Source organism: Ursus arctos, unplaced genomic scaffold (assembly GCF_023065955.2).
Source record: "Ursus arctos isolate Adak ecotype North America unplaced genomic scaffold, UrsArc2.0 scaffold_21, whole genome shotgun sequence".
NCBI classification, from domain to species: Eukaryota; Metazoa; Chordata; class Mammalia; order Carnivora; family Ursidae; genus Ursus; species Ursus arctos.
The window spans coordinates 49,974,475-49,995,825 of NW_026622886.1; the positions used below are offsets into that span (position 1 = coordinate 49,974,475).

Here is a 21,351-nt window from a genome sequence, read left to right on the forward strand (position 1 = left end):
ATCCTGGGAATACCCAGCAGTCGATTCCCAGTACTTTACCTTGGGCGTCCCTTATTCTAGAGTCTCTAAAGTTATAGGGAGTCTGAGAGTTCAGGTTTCCAAGCGAGTTCTCTAGTTTTGTTCAAACAAAGGTTTAAAAAGAAGGGGTTACGTTTCACGACACCAAATACGGCCAAGGTCTGACACCGTTTGTCCCCACCGGCGGCCCGTAACCTTGTTTTTGCCCAGTCCTTACGTCACGGGTCTTCTCGCGGAGCCTTCTGTACCTGGCTCCTTCTGATTGGCTTAGGTGAGCCCCACACCCTTCCTGATTGGAAGCTCCGAGTGGGAGAGCGACGTCCTTTCCGCCGTAGGGTTTGGTTGAGCATCAGGCGCGGGGGAGAATTGGGGAAACTGGAATTTCCCGCGGAGCTGACGGCGCTTTCTCTCCCCCTACTCGTTTTAATTCCACGCGCTCCAAAATATCCGCCATGGAGAAATCTTGGTAATGACCCAATCCCCATAAGCATCCCAAGAACACATCTGACCCCTGCCCTAATCCCTCCCCTCCCCGCTGCCGGGGGAGAATTCTGGGTAATTGATTTCTCTGGTTCCCCTAGAGAATTGTGGGTAACTAACCATTTTCATCATGTCCCCCCACCCCCGCCCCAGTTGTGGGTAACTGGACATTCTTATTTTTCCCTGGAGAATCCTGGGTAACATTGCAGAGGATTCTGGGAAACTGACTTCTCTGGTTCTCACCTCCCAACCCCCCACTCCTCATCCCTAATTTGGGGAAACAAGCACTTTAGCCCCCCTGCCTAACTCTAATCCCGCAGTTGCTGCTCCTTCCACTGATGGTTCTGGGGTGAACCAGGCAAGTGAGCAGGCCTGAAGGGAGATGGAAAGGAAGTCAAGTATTAGGTGAGATAGTGGGGTGGTGGAGAGTACAGAAGGACCAGAGGAGAAAAAGGGACTAGACGTTCACCTCTACCCCCACTGCCCATCCCCTCCCTGCCTGCTTCGTCCCCTACCTGGCATTTTCACATCTGCCTGCCTCATCTCCCTCCTGCCCTGATAATGGAGAACACACTAAATACAAGTACTTGGGCCTGCCACTGACTCAGCTACCTCTTTCCCTTTGCAGGCCAGGATGTCCAGTCTAGGCCCACTGGTGCTGTTCTGCTGAAGGTTGGGTCAGGCCTCTTACGGGGCTGTTGCAAGGGAGGGTGTGACAAGGGTCTAATCTGCCATCGTCATCATGAACTTCGAGGGTCTGGACCCTGGACTGGCAGAGTATGCCCCAGCCATGCATTCTGCCCTGGACCCTGTCCTGGACGCCCACCTGAACCCAAGTCTGCTACAGAATGTGGAGCTGGATCCGGAGGGGGTGGCCTTGGAGGCTCTTCCTGTCCAGGAGTCAGTGCACATAATGGAAGGTGTCTACTCTGAATTGCACAGTGTGGTGGCTGAAGTGGGTGTGCCTGTCTCCGTCTCCCACTTTGACTTGCACGAGGAGATGCTGTGGGTGGGAAGCCACGGGGTAAGAACTGTACCCCTTTGTGAGGGATGAAACGAGATGTTGGAGGTCTTTTATCTGGTTTTAGCCCAAAACAGCTGCTTTACTGGGAGCCAGAGAATTAGTTGTGTCTCAGTCAAGTCAGGAGGAGGGCAGTGGAAGGAACCATAGGATCCAGGGAGAAGTTACATAGGCATTCTTTTTCAGAAGTCGTCCTATTTCTACCACTATTTGCCCCTTCCAAGCTTTGATTAATCTTGATAACTGTACCCATCAGTTAGTCTGTGGTGTCCAAATCCAGTCTCTAATGCGCCTCCTCTGTTTTCCATTTTTATAATTATAGAATGTTTAATACATGTTTCTGTGTACCTTACATGGAATCATTTTGTCTTCTCTGGCTGATTTTAATCTCTGTGAGAGCAGTTATCAAGGCTGATTTTTGAAAATTTTTTTAAAAAAATTACCAATATGCTAGGGAGCCCAAGATTTTGTAAGAAATAACATGTTATCCTTGGTTTACTAATATACTTTCCATAGAGCATGAATTGTGCTTTTTTCATTAGAAAGAATGAGCTTTTTCGGTAATACATTCATTTCAGTAGGCACTGTTTACTGCTATGCTAGGCCCAGGCAATAAAGCTGAATGAAACATAATCCTTACCTTCAAGGAATTTATAGAACAATGAGGAAAAAACGATATGTAAACAGATAACTTCATGATCCTTTAGAAGAAACTAAACTGTTCCACTTTTTTAAAAATTATTTATTTATTTGACAGAGAGACAGCAAGAGAGGAAACGCAAATGGGGGGGGGGGTGTGAGAGGGAGAAGCAGGCTTCCCGCTGAGCAGGGAGCCCAGTGTGGGGCTTGGACCCTGGGATCAGGACCTGAGCCGAAGGCAGACCCATAACAGCTGAGCCACCCAGGCGCCCCTAAACTGTTTCACTTACTAATTACAAACTTAAGATATAAACTACTAAGTGCCAGTATAAAAACATGTACTGGGTAGAGAAGGGTCAGAGGGCCCCCAGAAGGAAGTGATACCTGAAGTGAGTTTTTGAGACGTGAGTAGAAGTCAGGTGAAGAAGAGGGGAAAATGCTGTCTTGGCCAAAGCAACAGGAGAAAGATTTCCAAGATACTATACAGTGTAACAGCAGAGTGCAGGAACTATAAGCAATGGGGGTTTACTGCACTGGGAGATAAAGCTGAAGAGATAGACATGACTTCATTCAACTAGTGTTTTTTGAGCGCCTACTAGGTGCCAGACCTTGCTCTGTGGTCTAGGTTTAGAATGAACATTTAAGAGGGCAACAAAAATCTTTTTGTAATATATTAAATGTTGTTTAGTATCTTTAAGGAAAATAAAGTGGAGTTAAGGGGGTTGAGGTAACGAAGGTTGGGAGGTGTTACTGTTTTAGATAGTTGGTCGGGGAAAGGTCTCTCTGATACAAAGCCACATTTGAGTAGAGACCTGGATGCAGGCCATGCTGTCCATTCTAAGTCTTCTAGAGGGGAGAGAGGAAGCCATGTAGATACCTGGGGGGAGAACATTCCAGAGAAACCTCATATGCTGTGTTAAAAAAGCTTGGACTTGACACCACTGAAGATTTTTATCCAGAATGATAAGGCTAGGGGCACCTCGGTGGCTCAGTCCTTAAGTGTCTGCCTTCGGCTCAGGGCGTGATCCCGGCGTTCTGGGATCGAGCCCCACATCAGGCTCCTCTGCTGGGAGCCTGCTTCTTCCTCTCCCACTCCCCCTGCTTGTGTTCCCTCTCTCGCTGGCTGTCTCTATCTTTGTCGAATAAATAAATAAAATCTTAAAAAAAAGAATGATAAGGTTAGGTTTGTATCTTAGAGGGCTGAGGTAGAAGTAGAGAGTTTGGTTTAAGGGGGACAGGGCAGGACTCCATGAGGTCAGTTTGGAGGTTATTGTAGCAGTTCGCATAGAATATGAAGGCCTGAGTGAAGCATTTAGAGATGTATACGTGAGCACACGTGAGCACAGATTTGGGAAATACTTAGGAAGTAAACAAGACTTAAGTTGACTATCAATGACTTAGTCCATTACATAGATCATGGTACCATAGGGAATGTATTTAAGAAGGATTGAAATGAGGTCAAAATGACATTTAATTTGGAATGTAATGAGTTTGGGGTTCTCATGGAATATCTAAAGAGAGATGTGTGTAGGTATTTGGATGTATAAGTCTGAAGCTTGAGGCAGTGGTCTGGGCTAGGGAAGGGAGTAAGGATCCATCAGTTTAAAAACATGGATGGCTAAAACCTTGAGAATGGATGAGATTACCTAGGAACACTAGTGAGAAAATAGTGGACTGGGAATAGCCATGTCTCAAGAGAGTGGTCTGAAGGGAAACAGAGAAGGAGAAGGTATGAGCTAAGAGTCAGCAGAGAAACCAGTAGTGAACGATGTCGTAGGAGTCAAGGGTGGAATGAGTTTCACATTCTCTCTGTTCCAGCCTGTGACCCACAGTACACATTTCGCAGACAGCCGGTAGAGAATAAGACTTGACTATGGAACCAGAAAGCCACTGCAGGATCGGACCCACGTCCCTGACCTGAAACTATTCTAACCAACTGAGCCCTTACCGGTTCAGCAGGGTCATTGTGAGGATAAAATGAGGTAGTGTTTACAAAAGTACTTTGTAAAGCATTAAAGGAACATAGATAGTATCATCAATGTCTTTATCACTTAGATCGGTCCCTGGGCTAATGCCTTAGGGGCTGCCCGCGGGAAAGGCCAAGCAAGAATGGAGGAAAGCTGAACAACGTCCAGGCCCTGACCTGTATCTGGGATGGCCCCGCCCCTCCATTCAGGGTGTGTCTCATCTTTTTCCCCACAGGGCCATGCTACTTCGTTTTTCGGCCCAGCCTTGGAGCGTTACTCATCCTTTCAGGTCAATGGCAGTGATGACATACGACAGATCCAGAGCCTGGAAAATGGTATCCTTTTTCTCACCAAGAACAACCTCAAGTATATGGCCCGTGGGGGCCTCATTATATTTGATTACCTGTAAGTGGTTTCTCAGCTCTAGACTGGGAAAGAGGGTCCCTCCTAGAACGGGAAGACTAAAGAATTGGAAGCTTCTGAGGGCCGGGTCCCTTAGCCTTTTCTCTGCACCACAGGCTAGAGGAAAGTGAGGATATGCACAGTCTCCTGCTGACGGACAGCAGCACTCTGCTTGTTGGTGGGCTGCAGAACCACATATTGGAGATTGACCTTAACACTGTCCAGGAGACTCAGAAGGTACAAGCCTGGGGCAGGAAAGACCCAGCAGCGTCTGAGACTTTCGGGGAGCTGGGGATATATCTGGGCTGGGAACATGACTAAGTGTATGTGCGACCTTTCTGTTCCTTTGGTCTGTGGGAAGAATTATTCTCACTGGTTTTTCTTGCTTTCCTCCCCAGTATGCCGTCGAAACGCCTGGAGTCACTATTATGAGGCAGACAAATCGCTTCTTCTTCTGTGGCCACACGTCTGGCAAGGTGGCTCGGTTCTGTGTTTCCTCCTACCACAAGGCCGTTTCATCAGACGTGTGCTTGGGCTCTTCCTTTCCCTCAATGCTGGGGCTGTAGTGGGAGGGACGGGAGGAGTGAACGGAGTTCCTCCTCAGCCACATTATACTAGATTATCTTTCACCCTAACGGTTTCTGTTGTAACTAGATACCTTCCAGGCGAAAGAGTAAACAAGAGCTCTCTTTGGGGTCCCTTTCAACGCTTGGCTTCTCTTTCTGCCTCTTCTGCGCTTTAATTGCCTGTATCCTAGAGCCTTAGTTCTTTGGGCAGGGGCCTTGAGGTAGGTGGCAGGTCCTTTTCCTGATGACAGTGTTGGAAGATAACCCCGTCATCTCTTCTTCAGGTTTCCCTGCGAGACCTCCGTACTTTTAAGGTGGAGCATGAGTTTGATGCTTTCTCGGGGAGTCTGTCGGATTTTGATGTGCATGGCAACCTGCTGGCCGCCTGTGGCTTCTCCAGCCGCCTCACCGGCCTGGCCTGTGACCGTTTCCTCAAGGTGTATGACCTGCGCATGATGCGTGCCATCACCCCGCTCCAAGTACACGTGGATCCCGCCTTCTTGCGCTTCATCCCTACATACACCTCTCGACTTGCTATCATCTCCCAGTCAGGTAGGAAGGAATATAGGGTGGGGTAGGGGGCACTGATGAGTGAAGGGGAACTAGGTACCAGAAGGACCGTACTCCCGGGAACCTCTTTGTTGGAGAAAACAGTAACCTTTCAGTGGGCTGTCAGGGTCTCACTTAGTTTTGGTCAGAGAGTAGGACTTTTATTTTTCCCCCAGTATGAAGAACACAGAACAAGATAAAGGCAGAGCAGGCAAAACAACCTTAGAACTGCCTTTACTGGGTAGCAGACTTGCCTGTGGTTTGTGGGAAGGCATCCGATGGTATTCTTTGTATCTCTAGGCATGAATTGAGGCCCCATCTTTCCTTGATACCAGGGCATAAAAGAACGGCCCCCTTTCAGCTTCCCAGGGCTCATTGAGCTTCCTCCTCTCTTCTAGGGCAGTGCCAGTTTTGTGAGCCCACAGGCCTGGCCAACCCAGCAGACATCTTTCATGTGAATCCTGTAGGGCCTCTGCTAATGACATTTGACGTATCAGCCAGCAAGCAGGCCCTGGCCTTTGGGGATTCTGAGGGCTGTGTGCACCTCTGGACTGATTCCCCTGAGCCTTCCTTCAACCCTTACTCCCGTGAGACCGAGTTTGCTTTGCCCTGTCTCGTGGACTCACTGCCTCCTCTGGACTGGAGTCAGGACCTGCTGCCTCTTTCCCTCATCCCTGTCCCGCTCACCACTGACACACTTCTCTCTGATTGGCCTGCGGCCAACTCCGCTCCAGCTCCCAGGTTGTACCTTACATCTGGGCCAAAAGGAGGGAGGGGAAAGGGCCGAGATGCCAGGATTCTCAGCAAGCCCTGTAGTAGTCATTGCCTTTCCTGATTTTTGTCTGCCTTCAGTATCTTCTTTTTTTCTGGCTCCTTGGGCGTTGGTTGGGTTTTGGTGGGCAGACACCACAACCTCCCAGCCTTAGAACTATACTACATTACAGACGCGCACCCCCTGTGGATGCAGAGATTCTTCGCACCATGAAGAAGGTGGGCTTCATTGGCTATGCGCCCAACCCCCGCACCCGGTTGCGCAATCAGGTATGTTCAGAGGGGAGAGGGGCAGCTCCCAGCCATTCTCCTGTCTTGTTTCTTTACTAGTCTGCAGGAGTTTTTGCTTTTAGTCAGTCAGTAAAGGTGTTTTGAGGCCTACTGAATCAAAGGTACCATGCTAGGTGTGAGGGAGAATTCAGAGATACAGAAGATTGTCTTTACTGTTAAGAAGTTTAGTTTTTAGTTGGTAAAGATAAGACCTGTCTGGAACAAATTATGTTCTCTTGTGAAACACTGAAGGATTGTTACAAACATTTGGTGCCAGGGCTGTTTGGAGGGAAAGTGTTATTCTGGGCCAGAGTAGTCAGGGAAGACCTACTGAAAAAGGTGGATATTGAGCTGGAAAGGTGAAAGATGGGTAAGTAGAAAGTAACATGGGTGCATGTTCAAGATGAGAGATCAGTGTTAGCAAAGGTCTCAAGAAGCATAACTGCAAAAGGCATGTCTGGTGGGGACTGTGACTGGACCAGTCTGGCTATAGCAGTGGTCAGTATTGAGAAATCGCCAGACGTTAAGGTTGGAAGGGGCCCAGTTGTGAAGCCTCGAATACCAAGTGTATAGTGGGAGAAGTGACGTGCTGAAATAGGCTTTTTGGAAGAGTTTGGTAGTGGGATGCCGGACAAGGTGAATGTGCAGATCCCGGTGGGGAAGCCATCATCGTTGTCCAGCTGTGATGAGGTGGGGTGTTGGCAGTGGGAATAAAAAGGAAGCAGTGGCTGCTGAAAACCCCCACGAAATCTGAATGTTCCGTGTTGGGATAAAGGTGGGGGGAAACCAAAGATAATTAAGACATCCAACAAAATTACCTCTTCTTAAAAATTCTAGATTCCTTACCGACTCAAGGAGTCTGACAGTGAATTTGACAGCTTCAGCCAGGTCACTGAGTCACCAATAGGGCGGGAAGAGGAGCCACATCTCCACATGGTTTCTAAGAAGTACCGCAAGGTGCTGGGGGATACCAAGGAAGGAGCCCTCGGGGACGTGGGGAAAGGTTCCCTGGGAAAAGGGGTCATACGAGAAAGGACTGAAGGACTCAGTCGAGATGCCTTCACCTACCACCTGGACTCGGGAGGGAGGTTCCGGGGAAGGTTATGACTACTCGGAAGATACAGGGGACTCTGAGGATATCTTCATCTTGCTCAGACTGTTTCTGCCTCAGGTAACCATCAAATATTCCAAGCTAGGGCTGGAGGACTTTGACTTCAAACACTACAATAAGACCCTGTTTGCTGGATTAGAGCCCCACATCCCCAATGCCTACTGTAACTGCATGATCCAGGTAAGGGTGGGTACGCCTGCGACTTGAACACGCCTACTGCATTTCTCCTTCTCTGTAGCCCTACACCCACTACTCTTTTTCCAGGCCTCTCCAACCAAGCCCACTTTACCATGGCCTCCGCTACCATTCTTTCTTGCTCCGCAGCCTTCAAATCGCCTGTGCGCATTCCATTCTTCAGTGGCCTCCTGCTTTGTATTCTTCACCAGCTCCCTTAACCTTCCCGTCTTTCTTTCTCCCCACACCGGTTGCCTTTCCCACCAGGTGCTCTACTTCCTGGAGCCTGTTCGCTGTCTAATCCAGAACCATCTTTGCCAGAAGGAGTTCTGCTTGGCGTGTGAGCTGGGCTTCCTCTTCCACATGTTGGATCTCTCTCGAGGTGACCCTTGTCAGGTCAGTGTCTGGAGACCTGAGACCATAAAAGGGGAAGGGAGGTGGAGAGTAGGTGGGGACATTGCTGTGCAAATGACCACAAAAGAGAAAATTGCCCCATTTTACCAACATACTTCCTGGATTCCAGGGCAGTAATTTTCTTCGGGCATTCCGCACCATCCCTGAGGCGTCAGCCCTTGGTCTGATCCTGGCTGACTCAGATGAGGCTTCAGGCAAAGGCAATCTGGCCAGGCTTATTCAGAGGTGGAATCGCTTCATTCTCACTCAGCTGCATCAGGACATGCAGGAGCTCGAAGTACCCCAGGCTTATCGAGGTGCTGGAGGCAGGTATGATATCGGGCCGTGAACAGTGAAGGCCCCTTGGTGACTTCACGGGTCTCCTAACTGCCTCCATGTGCATGCATTGCCTTCCCCACTCTTAGCAGCTTTTGCTCATCGGGGGACTCGGTCATCGGGCAGCTGTTCAGCTGTGAGATGGAGAACTGCAGCCTCTGCCGCTGTGGCAGTGAGACCGTGCGAGCCTCATCCACCCTGCTCTTCACGCTCTCCTACCCCGAGGGTAGCACCAGTGGTATACCCTGCAGCTGGGTCGGGAAGCCTCCCCCACACGTCCCGGAACATCAAGGAGAGGGTGTTGGGGGGCTAACAGTGGGCCAAAGGGTGGACATAGAGTGAAGCATCCAGTTTCCCTGCAGATAAAACCGGGAAGAGCTGTGACTTTGCTCAGGTCCTAAAGCGAAGCATCTGCCTGGAGCAGAATACACAGGCCTGGTGTGACAACTGTGAAAAGTACCAGCCCACGGTGAGCCCTCCGTGCTGGGGACTTGGCTGCACTCTCCTCTGCCACTGGCCGTGTCAGCACTGCCATCCAGGGAGCCATAGGGAGTGGGAGGAACCTCAGTTCAAAAGTGCAGGCCCAAGTTTCTCTGTTCCCGTCCAGGTTCCTTTCGTGTAGGCTCCCTGCCACTCCTTGTTTGTTTTGTCCTCTCAGATTCAGACCCGCAACATCCGCCATCTGCCAGATATTCTCGTCATCAACTGTGAGGTGAACAGCTTGAAAGAAGCTGATTTCTGGAGAATGCAGGCTGAGGTAAGGACCAGGTCTGGAAGCAGGGCTTTAGGTGTACTTTTTAGTTTGCTCTCCGTTCTGTGCTCCATTTGTGATTAATGTTCCTGGGGAATCAGGTTTTTTGTTGTTTTTTTTTTAAGATTTTATTTACCTATTTGAGGGAGGGAGAGAGAGCGCGTGAGCGCAGGGCGAGGAGCAGAGGGAGAGGGACAAACACACTCTGCTGAGTGCAGAGCCTGACACGGGGCTTGATCCCATGACCCTGAGATCATGACCTGAGCTGAAACCAAGAGTTGGACATTTAACCAGCTGAGCCAGCCACGCACCCTGGGAATCAGATATTTTTTCTTTTGTGTTCAGGTTGCCTTCAAAATGGCAATAAAGAAGCATGGTGGAGAAATCTCCAAGAACAAGGAGTTTGCTTTGGCTGATTGGTACGTACAGCCTGAGGCAGTAGTCAAAGGATTGAGCTACCCAGTGGCTCCTCTTGTCACTGGCTAGATTTCAGAACAAATTTCTAATTCTCTTGTCCTGATAGGAAAGAACTAGGAAGTCCAGAGGGCATGCTCATGTGTTCCTCCATTGAGGAGTTGAAGAATGTCTGGCTTCCTTTCTCCATTCGCATGAAGATGACCAAGAACAAAGGGCTGGATGTTTGCAATTGGACTGATGGGGATGAGATACAGGTTGTTGAACAACTGGGAAGAGAAAGGGGAATAAGGGAGAGAAGGTTGGGACAGAAGCAGGGCAAGGGGAAGATGGAACTTAGTATAGGGAAAAGGAAGGGAATAAAGCCGAGGATTTACCAGTTGTGGGCTTTTCCAGAGTGACTCAGTTCAGTATTGAGACTCATAGCTGGGCTAGGATGGAGAGAACACACCCTGGTCCCCCATCCCCATACTCCAAACTCCCTGTCCTCTATCCCCATTCCCCTTCTTTCCCCATCCTTAAACTTAGCTTAGCAGCCTGGGTACCCCCTCACAGTGGGGCCCAGCCAGGGCAGAGGAGGAGCATGGTGTCTATGTGTATGACCTGATGGCTACTGTGGTGCACATCCTGGACTCACGCACAGGGGGCAGCCTGGTGGCTCACATCAAAGTTGGAGAGACCTACCACCAGCGTAAGGAGGTAAGTGAGATTATACGCGGCAGGGACACTCCTGGTGGTAGCCACTGAGGAGTCCCAGGTCTGTCCCTATCTTGAGTCTGAGCCGGTGTGGTCCAGCTGTCACTTTAGCATCCATCTTTTTTCTGTATCTTCACAGGGTGTTACCCACCAGCAGTGGTATCTCTTCAATGACTTTCTTATTGAACCTATTGATAAGGTTAGTTGTAACACATTCCGTTGTCCCTTTCATCTCCCCCTTTCCTCGCGTTCCCATCCTCATCCTAGAGAATGCCACGCAGATTCGGGAGGGAGGCGGGGATCCTTAAGAATAAAAAGCGTTAGCAGAATTAAAAATAGCACCTGAGTTCTATCTTTTGTCTGGCTAGGGAAAAAGGAAAAAGGGACATATACGTAGGCCATTAAGTGCTTTTTCTTTTATAGCACGAAGCTGTGCAGTTTGACATGAATTGGAAAGTACCTGCTATCCTTTATTACGTCAAAAGGAATCTTAATTCCAAATACAACCTGAACAGTAAGTGGTACAGAGTAGACCAAAGGGTGTGGGCACTTTAGATTGGTCTTTAGGAAGAGATCTTGTTAAGATTAGGACAGGTAACAGTGTTAATATTTCCAGGGATACTAAAGATAGTCCTGTTCATCGGCCCTTAAATTTAGAATCTGGAGATCCTGAGGTGTAGTGGGGAAGAGCTGATGGGGGGAAATCTGATCAAAATGACTAAGGTTATGATTTTGATTCTAATCATTCTTCCCCCCCCCCAAGTGAAGCTTTCATCTTCTTTTGGAGATTAACTCCTTATTAAGGCCCTTTTTGGTGCCTTTATTTTATTTTTTATTTTTTAAAGATTTTATTTATTTATTTTACAGAGAGAGAGACAGCCAGTGAGAGAGGGAACACAAGCAGGGGGAGTGGGAGAGGAAGAAGCAGGCTCCCAGCAGAGGAGCCTGATGCGGGGCTCGATCCCAGAATGCTGGGATCACGCCCTGAGCCGAAGGCAGACGCCTAACGACTGAGCCACCCAGGCACCCCCTTTTTGGTGCCTTTAAACCGTAGTTTCCCTGCAACTTTATTTTTCTGGTTTTTTAAAGCTAAAGACCAAAGCTAAAGTCTTACTCTTTCTTCTCTTTTTTGTTTTTTCTTTTTTCTTTTCTTTTCTTTTTTTTTTTTAAAGATTTTATTTATTTATTTGACAGAGATAGAGACAGCCAGCGAGAGAGGGAACACAAGCAGGGGGAGTGGGAGAGGAAGAAGCAGGCTCATAGCGGAAGAGCCTGATGTGGGACTCGATCCCGTAACGCCGGGATCACGCCCTGAGCCGAAGGCAGACGCTTAACCGCTGTGCCACCCAGGCGTCCCCCTTTTTTGTTTTTTCTTAACATATTTCTTAATAGTTTTCTGATTTGATCTGTTCCATCCATCTGTTCATCAGACATGATCTTTTTACTCACATGCTTTGATGATTGAGGGATCACAGTGTAGACCCAGTCTCTGGTCAGCCATCTGGATTTCCCTTCTACGGTTACTTCCCTTTCCCCAGCCATCTGTCTTCTGGACTTTCCCTTCCAGTCAAGAACCCTATTGAGGCAAGTGTCCTGCTGGCTGAAGCCTCACTAGCACGGAAGCAGCGGAAAACACATACTACCTTTATTCCACTGATGCTGAATGAGATGCCACAGGTTGGGGACCTGGTGGGCCTGGATGCTGAGTTTGTCACCCTTAATGAGGTAACAAAGTCCAAAAGGCTGTGGTGGTGGAACAGAACCCTGGAGATAGTAGGAGTCATAAGCAGTTCTCTGATTTCCTTATCAACTCTTCTCACGTAGGAGGAAGCAGAGTTACGCAGTGATGGCACCAAGTCTACCATCAAACCAAGCCAGATGTCAGTAGCGAGGATCACCTGTGTTCGGGGCCAGGGACCCAATGAGGGTATTCCCTTCATTGATGACTACATCTCTACCCAGGAGCAGGTATTAGGATATGGAGGGGCAAGTGAGACGGACCTTGTGTGTATGTAGAGTGCTCTAGAACCCAGGGAGGAGTGGTAGAGGGATACTCTGCACCTCACCTCCCAAGCGACTGACCCTTTTCTCTGTGCCTAGGTGGTGGATTACTTGACTCAGTACTCGGGGATAAAGCCAGGAGACCTAGATGCGAAGATTTCCTCTAAGCACCTCACAACTCTCAAGTCTACCTACTTAAAGCTTCGTTTTCTTATTGACATTGGAGTCAAGTTTGTGGGTCATGGTCTGCAGAAGGACTTCCGGGTCATCAACCTCATGGTTCGGGCAGGGCTTTTTTTTTTTTTTTTTTTTAAGATTTTATTTATTTATTCGACGGAGATAGAGACAGCCAGCGAGAGAGGGAACACATGCAGGGGGAGTGGGAGAGGAAGAAGCAGGCTCATAGCAGAGGAGCCTGATGTGGGGCTCGATCCCATAACGCCGGGATCACGCCCTGAGCCGAAGGCAGACGCTTAACCGCTGTGCCACCCAGGCGCCCCTGGGCAGGGCTCTTTTAGGAGTCTTTGAATGTGGGCCCTTTAGGGTATATGTTGTGCTTTTGGAGAATGGGAAATTATGATCACCTGCCTTCAGTTTCCCACTCTTTTATCTCTGCCAGGTGCCCAAGGACCAAGTCCTTGACACTGTCTATCTCTTTCACATGCCCCGAAAACGAATGATTTCCCTGCGATTCCTTGCTTGGTACTTTCTAGGTGAGTTGGTGTACCTTGTAGGCCCTTGTGGTGCTCAGTAAGCAGAAAAAAATGTTGGAGTTGTCAGAGGAGTAGGGAGGACCCTGAGTTAGTGGTGAGAGTTACTAATGGATTTAAGTAGCTTCAGTATCCCTGTGCACTAGGGATGGTGTTTGGCTCTTTCCCTTAGGGGCAGTCAAGTTTTTTATTGTTTATTGGGAGCTGGAGATGTGAGTAGAGGACATGTTCTTACCTTCCTTTGCTAGGTACCAAACTGTTCCACTTCTAATTCCCCCAGACTTGAAGATTCAAGGGGAAACCCATGACAGTATTGAGGATGCCCGCACAGCTCTTCAGCTCTACCGAAAATATCTGGAGCTAAGCAAAAATGGCACCGAGCCTGAGTCCTTCCACAAAGTGCTCAAGGGTCTTTACGAGAAGGGTCGAAAGATGGACTGGAAGGTGCCTGAACCTGAGGGCCAGACAAGCCCCAAGAGTAAGACCTGAAGTGGGACAAGGGAAACTGGACAGGGTGGGGTTAGATTGCATATGTGAAGATTATACCCACAATGATAATAATGATCATGGTGATGTCAGCAACAGTACCACCCCTACCTTGTATTTGTAAGGCACTCAGTAGTTCATAAAGCACTTAATCTTCCCAACATTCAGTGAGATAGATTTTACTACTGAAACTCCATTGATCCTGACCTCCTTTTGTCCAGTTCTAAAATGTTTGGGCAGGCTTGCCCTCTTTTCTCTTGCTTTTTCTACACTCACCTTAAGAGTCAATGCTCTTGGTTTTGTCTCTGACAGATGCAGCTGTCTTCTCCTCAGTGTTGGCGCTCTGACCTCACCCTCTCCCAGCGAACTACCCCTCTCCCTTCAGTGTTCTGTGGCCCCAGAACTGGGAGATGGCTTCCCAAGTTGGCTATACCTTGTCCGCTTCCAGAATTGGACCTGCTCAGGGTCTGCAGATGGTGCTATTAATAGAACTGGAATGCAGCAGAATTGTTGCAAAGGGAAGAGGAGCCAGATTCCTTTTTCATCCTTTGCAAAATAGCAGGCCAGAAACAGAGTCTAGAAATGACCCAAATGGAAAGTAATTGGTATTCTCAATAAATATCCTGGGTAATTAATATCCAAGCAAACACACAACACAACACAACACAACACAACAAAATGCTCCTGGAACTAGTACTCTCAGTTCCTACTTGGCTAAGGACTGAAGTCTTGGACAGTGACAGGCTTACAACAGAAACTCAAGACAGCTCAAATCTCTGACTGCTTGAGGGTTGCCTGGAGGGGCCAGGACATAGAGTATTGGTGGCCCTAGCAAATCAGTGTTGCCAACACCATCATTGCCAAAAGGGCCTCTGGGTCCTAGATGAAGCTTGGCTGCTGGCTTCACTCCTGCTGACAGCTGAGAAGCATCTGTCTTCCATCCACTCTCCTGTTCCAAGTTTTGTTACTTTTTAAAATTTTGTTTTAAACTGCATGTTTTATAAAATAAAAACAAAACTGTTACTGGCTGTCATCTATGTCATTAGAGACCTGGGACTGTGGGATGCTCGGACTTAAGCCCTCCTCTACTTTTTGTTTGGCTTTCTCTTACAACTGGAAAAAAACAAAGCTTTCAAATTTCCATCTAGAAATGAAGGTGAAGCTCTGGAGTCCAAAGTTAAAGATGTTGGAGGAATATAATTATGACTTTCCTGCACAATGTTAGGTCTTTGCTGTGGCTGCCTGGTACCCTAAGGTCGGATTCTTTTAAACGTACGGTATGGTTTCCTCCTTAATTGTGCAAAAGGAAAGTTGGAGGAGCTGACAAACTACAGGTTTCAGGTTATCTTGAGACCTGTAGATATTAACAGGATCTCTGTAGTGCTGCGGTGCTTCCTGGGAGATGTAGTTTCTTGACTAGAAACCAGGACTTCTCACCCGCTAGCCGTGCACCTTTCTTCTGGAAGGTCCTAGCCCACCTAGACTGACACGCGCGCGCGTCTGACCGCCACCTTACGTCACGCCGCGCTCTGTCCTTGCTTCAGGCCACTCCTATTCTTCGGCTGACCCCTGGTGGTCACGTGGAGCTGCTCGCCACGCAAGTCTGGGTCCTTCTGCGATCCACCGGGGTCCTCGATGCCTGGAAGCCGGTCCTGAGCTGCCTGTTCGCGCGAGAGTTTGGAGGGGCGGGTTTGGGGTCGGTCTCTCGTGTGGGGCTCGCACCGCCGTGCACCGGAGCCCTGCTTAGGCGCCCGCTTAGAGTGGGGGGAGCTGGGTCAGGCAGTCGCTGGGGCACCCGTGCCTGGAAAGTGCCGGAGCGCTCTGGAGAAGCCTGGACAGCCCCGCTCCCCAGCAGCCAGGTGCTAGGGTCCGGAGCTAAAGTGAGAGTCCGGCCGTTTTCGAGCGCCTGGGCCACGGCGGCGGCCCTGGGAGCAGAGGTGGGACGGGTGCGAGTGGCCCTAAGTGTCGGGGATGGACTCGAGCGAAGGCCGTGGCGGCGTCCTTAGAAAGGGGGCTGGTCCGCACGGGAAATAGCTTATAGGCTGGAGGTGGGGATGCTGTAATCTAAGGTGGTGGGTCCAAATAGGCCCCAGTTACTGAGTGCTCTTCTCCCGCCCACCACCTCGCTGCCTCCTGGCGGGAATCAGCTGCCTCCCTTGCCGGCAGCTCCTCTGTGCCTGCCGTCCTCGCTTAGTGGCCAGCCTCTGTTCCGCAGCTGCCACATAACCCTGTGCGCCCTAGGCAGCCGACGCTGAAGTACCAACATCTGGGGCCTCACCTGTCGACGTAGCATCTGGAGGGCTGAGCCCCAAGTCCCTAGCTCGCGCTCTCACTCACCGCCGGGAGAATCCGAGTCCTCAAGCGCTGGGAACAGAGGAGTCCCTTTGTGTCCTGGCCATTTCCTGAAAAGTAGAGTCAGAGTCACAGTGAGGCCTTTGTAGGCCTTGGGATGAGGGATGGGGGGGTGGGGGTCATGGAGCCGCCTGTTCACACCTATGTTTTATTCCAACCCAAATCCAGGTGGAGCAACCCCGTTCCGCTAAAGATGAAAGGCTGGGGTTGTCTGGCCCTGCTTCTGGGGGCCCTGCTGGGAACTGCCTGGGCTCGAAGGAGCCAGGATCTACACTGTGGAGGTAAGGGTACAAAGAGAAGTGAGAGAAGGAGGGTGGGGAAAACAGAGCCTTGGGAGAGCATGAGATCCAGGGCCTGGGAGAAGGATGAATGGAAACCCCTGGGTGATTCCCTTCTTCCCTCCTCCCTCCTCCCATCTCTCCCCTCACACCAGCTTGCAGGGCTCTGGTGGATGAACTAGAGTGGGAAATTGCCCAGGTGGATCCCAAGAAGACCCTTCAGATGGGCTCTTTCCGAATTAATCCGGATGGCAGCCAGTCAGTGGTGGAGGTAACTGTTACTGTTCCCCCAAATAAAGTAGCTCACTCGGACTTTGAATGAGAACTCAACTAATTAAGGACCTTGGTTTAATAGAAATGAAGAAAACATTGACCCAGAGAGATATCGAAAAGATTGGGCTGTCTCATTTGTAAGAGGCTGGAGGCTTATACCCTATGCACTTGCTTCCTGGCCCCAAATCTTAAGACTTTATTTCTGCTGTAGTTGTTAGCAAACCCTGACCAGCCTCCTTCTCCACATCCTTAATTCATGTCACTCATGTTTTCACTATGGCATAATCGTATACATACAAACATTCATTCAAAAAAGAAGGTCTTATTCTTGTATTTAGGAAATTTATGTTTTAGTTGAAAACGTAACACAAATACACAAAGCTGTATCTGGTGAGCAGTATATAAAGAAAAGTTAAGGCTATGATGTTTGTGAGATGCTTTAATAATTGTTATCCTCCAAGCCTATACTGCCTCTCTAATGCTTTTGTTGAGGATAGGTATTAGTCTGCTTAATACAAAGAAAGAAAATCATTAGCTTACACCCATAAGAATTAAGGGAATTCACAGGAAAAGAACACATAGTTAACTAGGATTAATCCAAGAGGTCTCTGTTTATCTAGAATTTGGAGCTAATGACACTTTGCATTTCTTAGAATTGTATAGTGAGGTAAATAAGGTCATATATTTGAAAGCATTTGGAACTATACAGATAAACTACTGTTTTTCATTAGGGAAGGCTTTTTAGAATAGGTTGGTTGAACTAGATTTGGAAGGAAAAGTAAGGATATAAATTACTAATGTACAGACGTAGCAGAATGTGACCCAAGGCTGAGGACATTTCTAGGTGCCTTATGCTCGCTCAGAGGCCCACCTCACAGAGCTGCTAGAGGAGGTATGTGACCGGATGAAGGAGTATGGGGAACAGATTGACCCTTCCACTCACCGCAAGAACTACGTACGTGTAGTGGGCCGGAATGGAGAATCCAGTGAACTGGACCTACAGGGCATCCGAATTGATTCAGACATCAGTGGCACTCTCAAGTTTGCGGTGAGCTTTGGGAGTGGGTAGCTGGTTTTTGAAAATTCGGGGAGTTATTGGAGCCCAAGTGGCAAGTTGTGTCCTCTTCCTCTCTGGAGGTGGGGGCAGAAGGCTTCTTCTTGCCACCCCCTCTCACTCATTTCTCCCTTGGGTTGACAGTGTGAGAGCATTGTGGAGGAATATGAGGATGAACTCATTGAATTCTTTTCCCGAGAGGCTGACAATGTTAAAGACAAACTTTGTAGTAAGCGAACAGGTAAACTACTCCCGCTTTACTGCCTGTCCTCAGAGCCCTTTGGAACCCGGCACATTCTCTAGCATGTTCCTCCACCTCCCTCCCCCCGCCCCCCCCATCCTCTGATATCAGCTCAAGACTTGGCTTCGATTACCTGTGACTTAGGGACTTGGGTTCTTCCTCTCCATTCTCTTCCTGTCAGCTTTCAGAATTTGTGGCTCCCTCACCTGAGATACAGGTGAGAGGATAGTGAGAATGTTTTGTCATTTAAAAGGTTACGCTCTGAAAAATGGTGGATGGTGTGTGCCAGTTTGGTTTTGGGTATTTTCTCGGTAGTGGCTTATATCAGTATGAGCGTGGCATTTTCCTTCAAACTGTTATGTGCTATTTGCAGATCTATGTGACCATGCCCTGCACATATCGCATGATGAGCTATGAACCACTGGAGCGGCCCAGGCTGACAGGCTTGATGGATCACCCCCAGGAGGGGAAGAGGGTGGCAATGCCTTTTATATAATGTTTTTACTGAAATGAACTGAAAAATTGTGAAACCAAAAGTATGAACTGTGTTGTCTTTTCATACCCAGAATCAACCCTTACAGTAGGCTTGAAGATAGGGGATTCCAGATAGGAAAGGAAAGGGAAGGAGGAGCTTTGGAAATGGTGTAGCATGAAGGTAAGAGGAGTCTGAGGCTTACATTCTTTTGCCATCTGAGATTTCTGCTGGACTCACAGACTAGATAAGCACTTAGCAGTGCTTCCTCAGTACCATGTGTTTAGAGTCTAATTGTGGAGAGAAGAGGAACCTCTCTGAATAAGCAAGGGAACATAGGTAAGTGTACGGTAGTATGGGATTCTAGAAATTACTTGTATTTATACTGATGAAACATACAGTAAGACAGAGCTTGGTCTTGGAATAACGGACGTGCATTATTCTCCCCTCCCTGCCCTTCCAGATGGAGGGGTCAGCAATAGCAGACAGAAAGGGGAAATGGATATGATCAACTCATCTGAAAAGTAAGGGCTTTCTCAGATAGGGAGAGATGAGGTAAGCACTGTTATTTCATGAAGGCCCTTGCTTGCTGGCCTGAGCTTTTAGATTTGATGCCAAGTGCAACACTAAAGTATACCTTTATCATCTCCATCTGTCACTCTGGACTGTAAGTCTGTCCCCACTTTGTATGTGTAGAGATTCTGTACTGGGTCCTGGGGATGAAAACCTAAAGGACGCCGTCTCTGAGGAGCTTCTTAAACACCCTGATCCCCAGGTGTGTCTGTCTCAGGGTTTGGAATGGAGCATTTGTATCCCAGGAGTGCCTCAGGGAAAGAACACCTGAATAAACATTTTGAAGACTTTTTAAATTAAGCGTTTTAGAATCTAAAGAGACCTTGGAGGTCGTCTGCTTCACCTCTGCCCATTTTACAGATGAAGAAACTGAGGCCCAGAGATACCATAGGTCCTGAAGTTCTGTGGTGGCAAAATTGGATCAATAAGCTAATGTTCCCAAGTGTCAATCTGATCTAATATAGCTGTAAAGTAGCTTCTATTTTACGTCTTTTTTTCTCTTAATATCTTGCACTAAGCCTGGCACACATAGTGAATGGGTTCAGTGAAGCTTTCTTGTACCACAAATCCCTATGAAATCTAACACACGAACTAATTCAGAGCAAGTATCCTGATGTTAGTTGACAACTAAACTCAGGGTCTAGTGTTAATTCCTTCTTCTCTCATTCAGCCATAAGAAATGCTATATCCTTGCTATATCCTGTCAAGTCCATTCTCCAGACCAGCTGTTACTAACCATTATTTCTTCTGTGATGCACATGAATCATGTTCATATGCTTCACACCCCTGTGAGTATACCCAGGATTCTGTCCATCGCCTACTTCGTGTCTAAAAACTTACTCTTCCTTCAGAAAGCTTATCAGAAAAGTGAGAAAACTCTTAGAAGGAACTCAAAATTGTGTTAATGTACAAAAAAGCAAATTATTTGCAAGTATTAATAAAATACTGTTAGTTGGTAATACATTACTTGTGATACACCTCACTAGTCTGTCAAGATACAGCTGTTAAGAACTCTCCTGCCCAAGAGTCTTTGCCGTTGCTACCCAGGGGTGTGTCCTACATAGGGAAGAGTGCACATTATCGTCCTTGACTTGATCCTCAGAACGGTAGGAGGATATAGTTTGCACATCACTATTCACATCAGAGGTCACCACAAGGAATCCACGAATTTATCTGATCCCTTCTGGAGGCTCCCGACAGCAAATTATTCTAGCCCAGTATTTGGGCAGATCAAACAGTAACGTTGCGTATCTGGTTATACCTTAAGCTTTAGATGTCTTCTAAATTAATTTATCAGTAAAATGTTAGAACTTAAACATTCTCAAAGACAGTTTTAAATGAGATCTGGATGTGACTAAGAAAAATTATTATGTGAAAATCTAGTCCTTTAAAAGTTTTAAAGGTGGCTCAGTTAAGCATCTGTCTTTGGCTCAGGTCATGATCCCAGGGTCCTGGGTCAAGCCCCACATAGGGCTCCCTGCTCAGTGGGGATCCTGCTTCTCCCTCTCCCCCTGCTCATGTGCTTTCTCTTTCCCACTCTTTCTCTCAAATAAATAAATAAATAAATAAATAAATAAATAAATAAAATCTTATAAAAAATAAACAAAAATAAGTTTTAGAGGGTTTTTATGCTGTTAAAAAGGATCCAGAGCAGGGACAAGATTCCTTTAAATACAGGACAGGAATGAATAGCAAGGGCAAAGGAACTAAGACATGGCGGCGACTCCTATAACAAGCACATACACCTTATTTAATCTTTCCAAGTCTAAGAAGTAGATGCTACTCCCATTTTACAGATGAAGAAACTAAGCTCAAAGAGGTGGTGTTCTGGGGAGTCAAGACTTCAACCTTAGTGATCGTCTTATCCCTAGGCCAGTGGTCTTTCTGCCACATCCCGTTCCCTGTAGTGGAGTCTCCATGTAGTCCCCAGTGACTGTGCACACTAGTACTTGTATTTGTTTGAAAACTACCTCCAAGTCTGAACACATGCCCTCTGACTCTAATAATCAGTAGTGAAAAGGCATCATATCCTCCTTTCAGCTATTTCTCCAGACTGATTATTCATTGTAATGAGAAACCCATCCTACCCCCGGGTCACTTTAGGTGCTAGATGTCTGTCTTTCCTAACTTTATGTATTCCGGGAGGGTCACAATTTCTCATGTATTTCAGGTATGGATGTACAAAGGTTTTACAGATATTTGTAAAATATTTTAAAATATAGAACACACTGAGCTGGTGTGCCCAGGAGACAGTTAACAATGACTCAGAGTTGCAGCTGATAGTTCACAGTCATCACCATATAAACAATACAGCTTAGTAGTTAAGATACAGCTTCTGGCCAATTAGGTACTA

General features: G+C 47.8%; 2 protein-coding genes and 1 long non-coding RNA gene across 16 annotated transcripts; 2 read left to right on the plus strand and 1 right to left on the minus strand.

Moving 5' to 3' along the window:
• Window positions 1-319: 319 nt before the first annotated feature.
• PAN2 (poly(A) specific ribonuclease subunit PAN2) lies at window positions 320-14,778 on the plus strand. 11 transcript variants are annotated; one of them, XM_026500263.4, is made up of 26 exons: window positions 321-484; window positions 1,127-1,522; window positions 4,361-4,530; window positions 4,644-4,764; window positions 4,926-5,003; window positions 5,378-5,645; window positions 6,041-6,383; window positions 6,587-6,683; window positions 7,521-7,640; window positions 7,855-7,974; window positions 8,236-8,364; window positions 8,492-8,691; window positions 8,787-8,935; window positions 9,060-9,166; window positions 9,356-9,454; window positions 9,794-9,867; window positions 9,972-10,119; window positions 10,391-10,561; window positions 10,698-10,757; window positions 10,982-11,072; window positions 12,126-12,283; window positions 12,383-12,526; window positions 12,659-12,838; window positions 13,179-13,272; window positions 13,550-13,747; window positions 14,068-14,778. In XM_026500263.4, exons 2-26 carry the CDS (start codon window positions 1,241-1,243, stop codon window positions 14,100-14,102), a joined length of 3,636 nt encoding a protein of 1,211 aa, XP_026356048.1. In that variant the 5' UTR covers window positions 321-484; window positions 1,127-1,240; the 3' UTR covers window positions 14,103-14,778. The 11 variants fall into 11 exon arrangements, with proteins under 11 accessions (XP_048074174.1, XP_026356048.1, XP_026356052.1 ...); XM_026500267.4 differs by having other exon boundaries at window positions 10,418-10,561; XM_026500265.4 differs by having other exon boundaries at window positions 8,787-8,923.
• Window positions 12,852-18,159, minus strand: LOC130544438 (uncharacterized). The gene is made up of 2 exons (XR_008960718.1): window positions 18,087-18,159; window positions 12,852-16,157 (listed from the first exon to the last, which is right to left on the minus strand). It is a non-coding gene; the product is annotated as an uncharacterized LOC130544438 (long non-coding RNA).
• CNPY2 (canopy FGF signaling regulator 2) lies at window positions 15,427-19,964 on the plus strand. Of its 4 annotated transcripts, none has more exons than XM_044384710.3 (6): window positions 15,427-15,451; window positions 16,276-16,388; window positions 16,541-16,656; window positions 17,503-17,706; window positions 17,857-17,953; window positions 18,327-19,964. In XM_044384710.3, the coding sequence occupies exons 2-6, from the start codon at window positions 16,301-16,303 to the stop codon at window positions 18,368-18,370; spliced, it is 549 nt and encodes a 182-aa protein (XP_044240645.1). In that variant the 5' UTR covers window positions 15,427-15,451; window positions 16,276-16,300; the 3' UTR covers window positions 18,371-19,964. The 4 variants fall into 4 exon arrangements, with proteins under 4 accessions (XP_044240645.1, XP_026356060.1, XP_026356058.1 ...); XM_026500275.4 differs by lacking the exon at window positions 15,427-15,451 and adding an exon at window positions 15,549-15,635; XM_026500273.4 differs by lacking the exon at window positions 15,427-15,451 and adding an exon at window positions 15,605-15,692.
• Window positions 19,965-21,351: the final 1,387 nt, after the last annotated feature.

Excerpts from the sequence above, each read along its gene's own strand:
- PAN2 (XM_026500263.4), top strand. The coding sequence starts at position 1,241 with ATGAACTTCGAGGGTCTGGACCCTGGACTGGCAGAGTATGCCCCAGCC. Across the intron at positions 4,765-4,925 it reads CTGTCCAGGAGACTCAGAAG|TATGCCGTCGAAACGCCTGG; the intron begins GTACAAGCCTGG and ends TTTCCTCCCCAG. Across the intron at positions 10,120-10,390 it reads CTGATGGGGATGAGATACAG|CTTAGCAGCCTGGGTACCCC; the intron begins GTTGTTGAACAA and ends CCTTAAACTTAG.
- CNPY2 (XM_044384710.3), top strand. The coding sequence starts at position 16,301 with ATGAAAGGCTGGGGTTGTCTGGCCCTGCTTCTGGGGGCCCTGCTGGGA. Across the intron at positions 16,657-17,502 it reads GCAGCCAGTCAGTGGTGGAG|GTGCCTTATGCTCGCTCAGA; the intron begins GTAACTGTTACT and ends GGACATTTCTAG. Across the intron at positions 17,954-18,326 it reads ACTTTGTAGTAAGCGAACAG|ATCTATGTGACCATGCCCTG; the intron begins GTAAACTACTCC and ends TGCTATTTGCAG.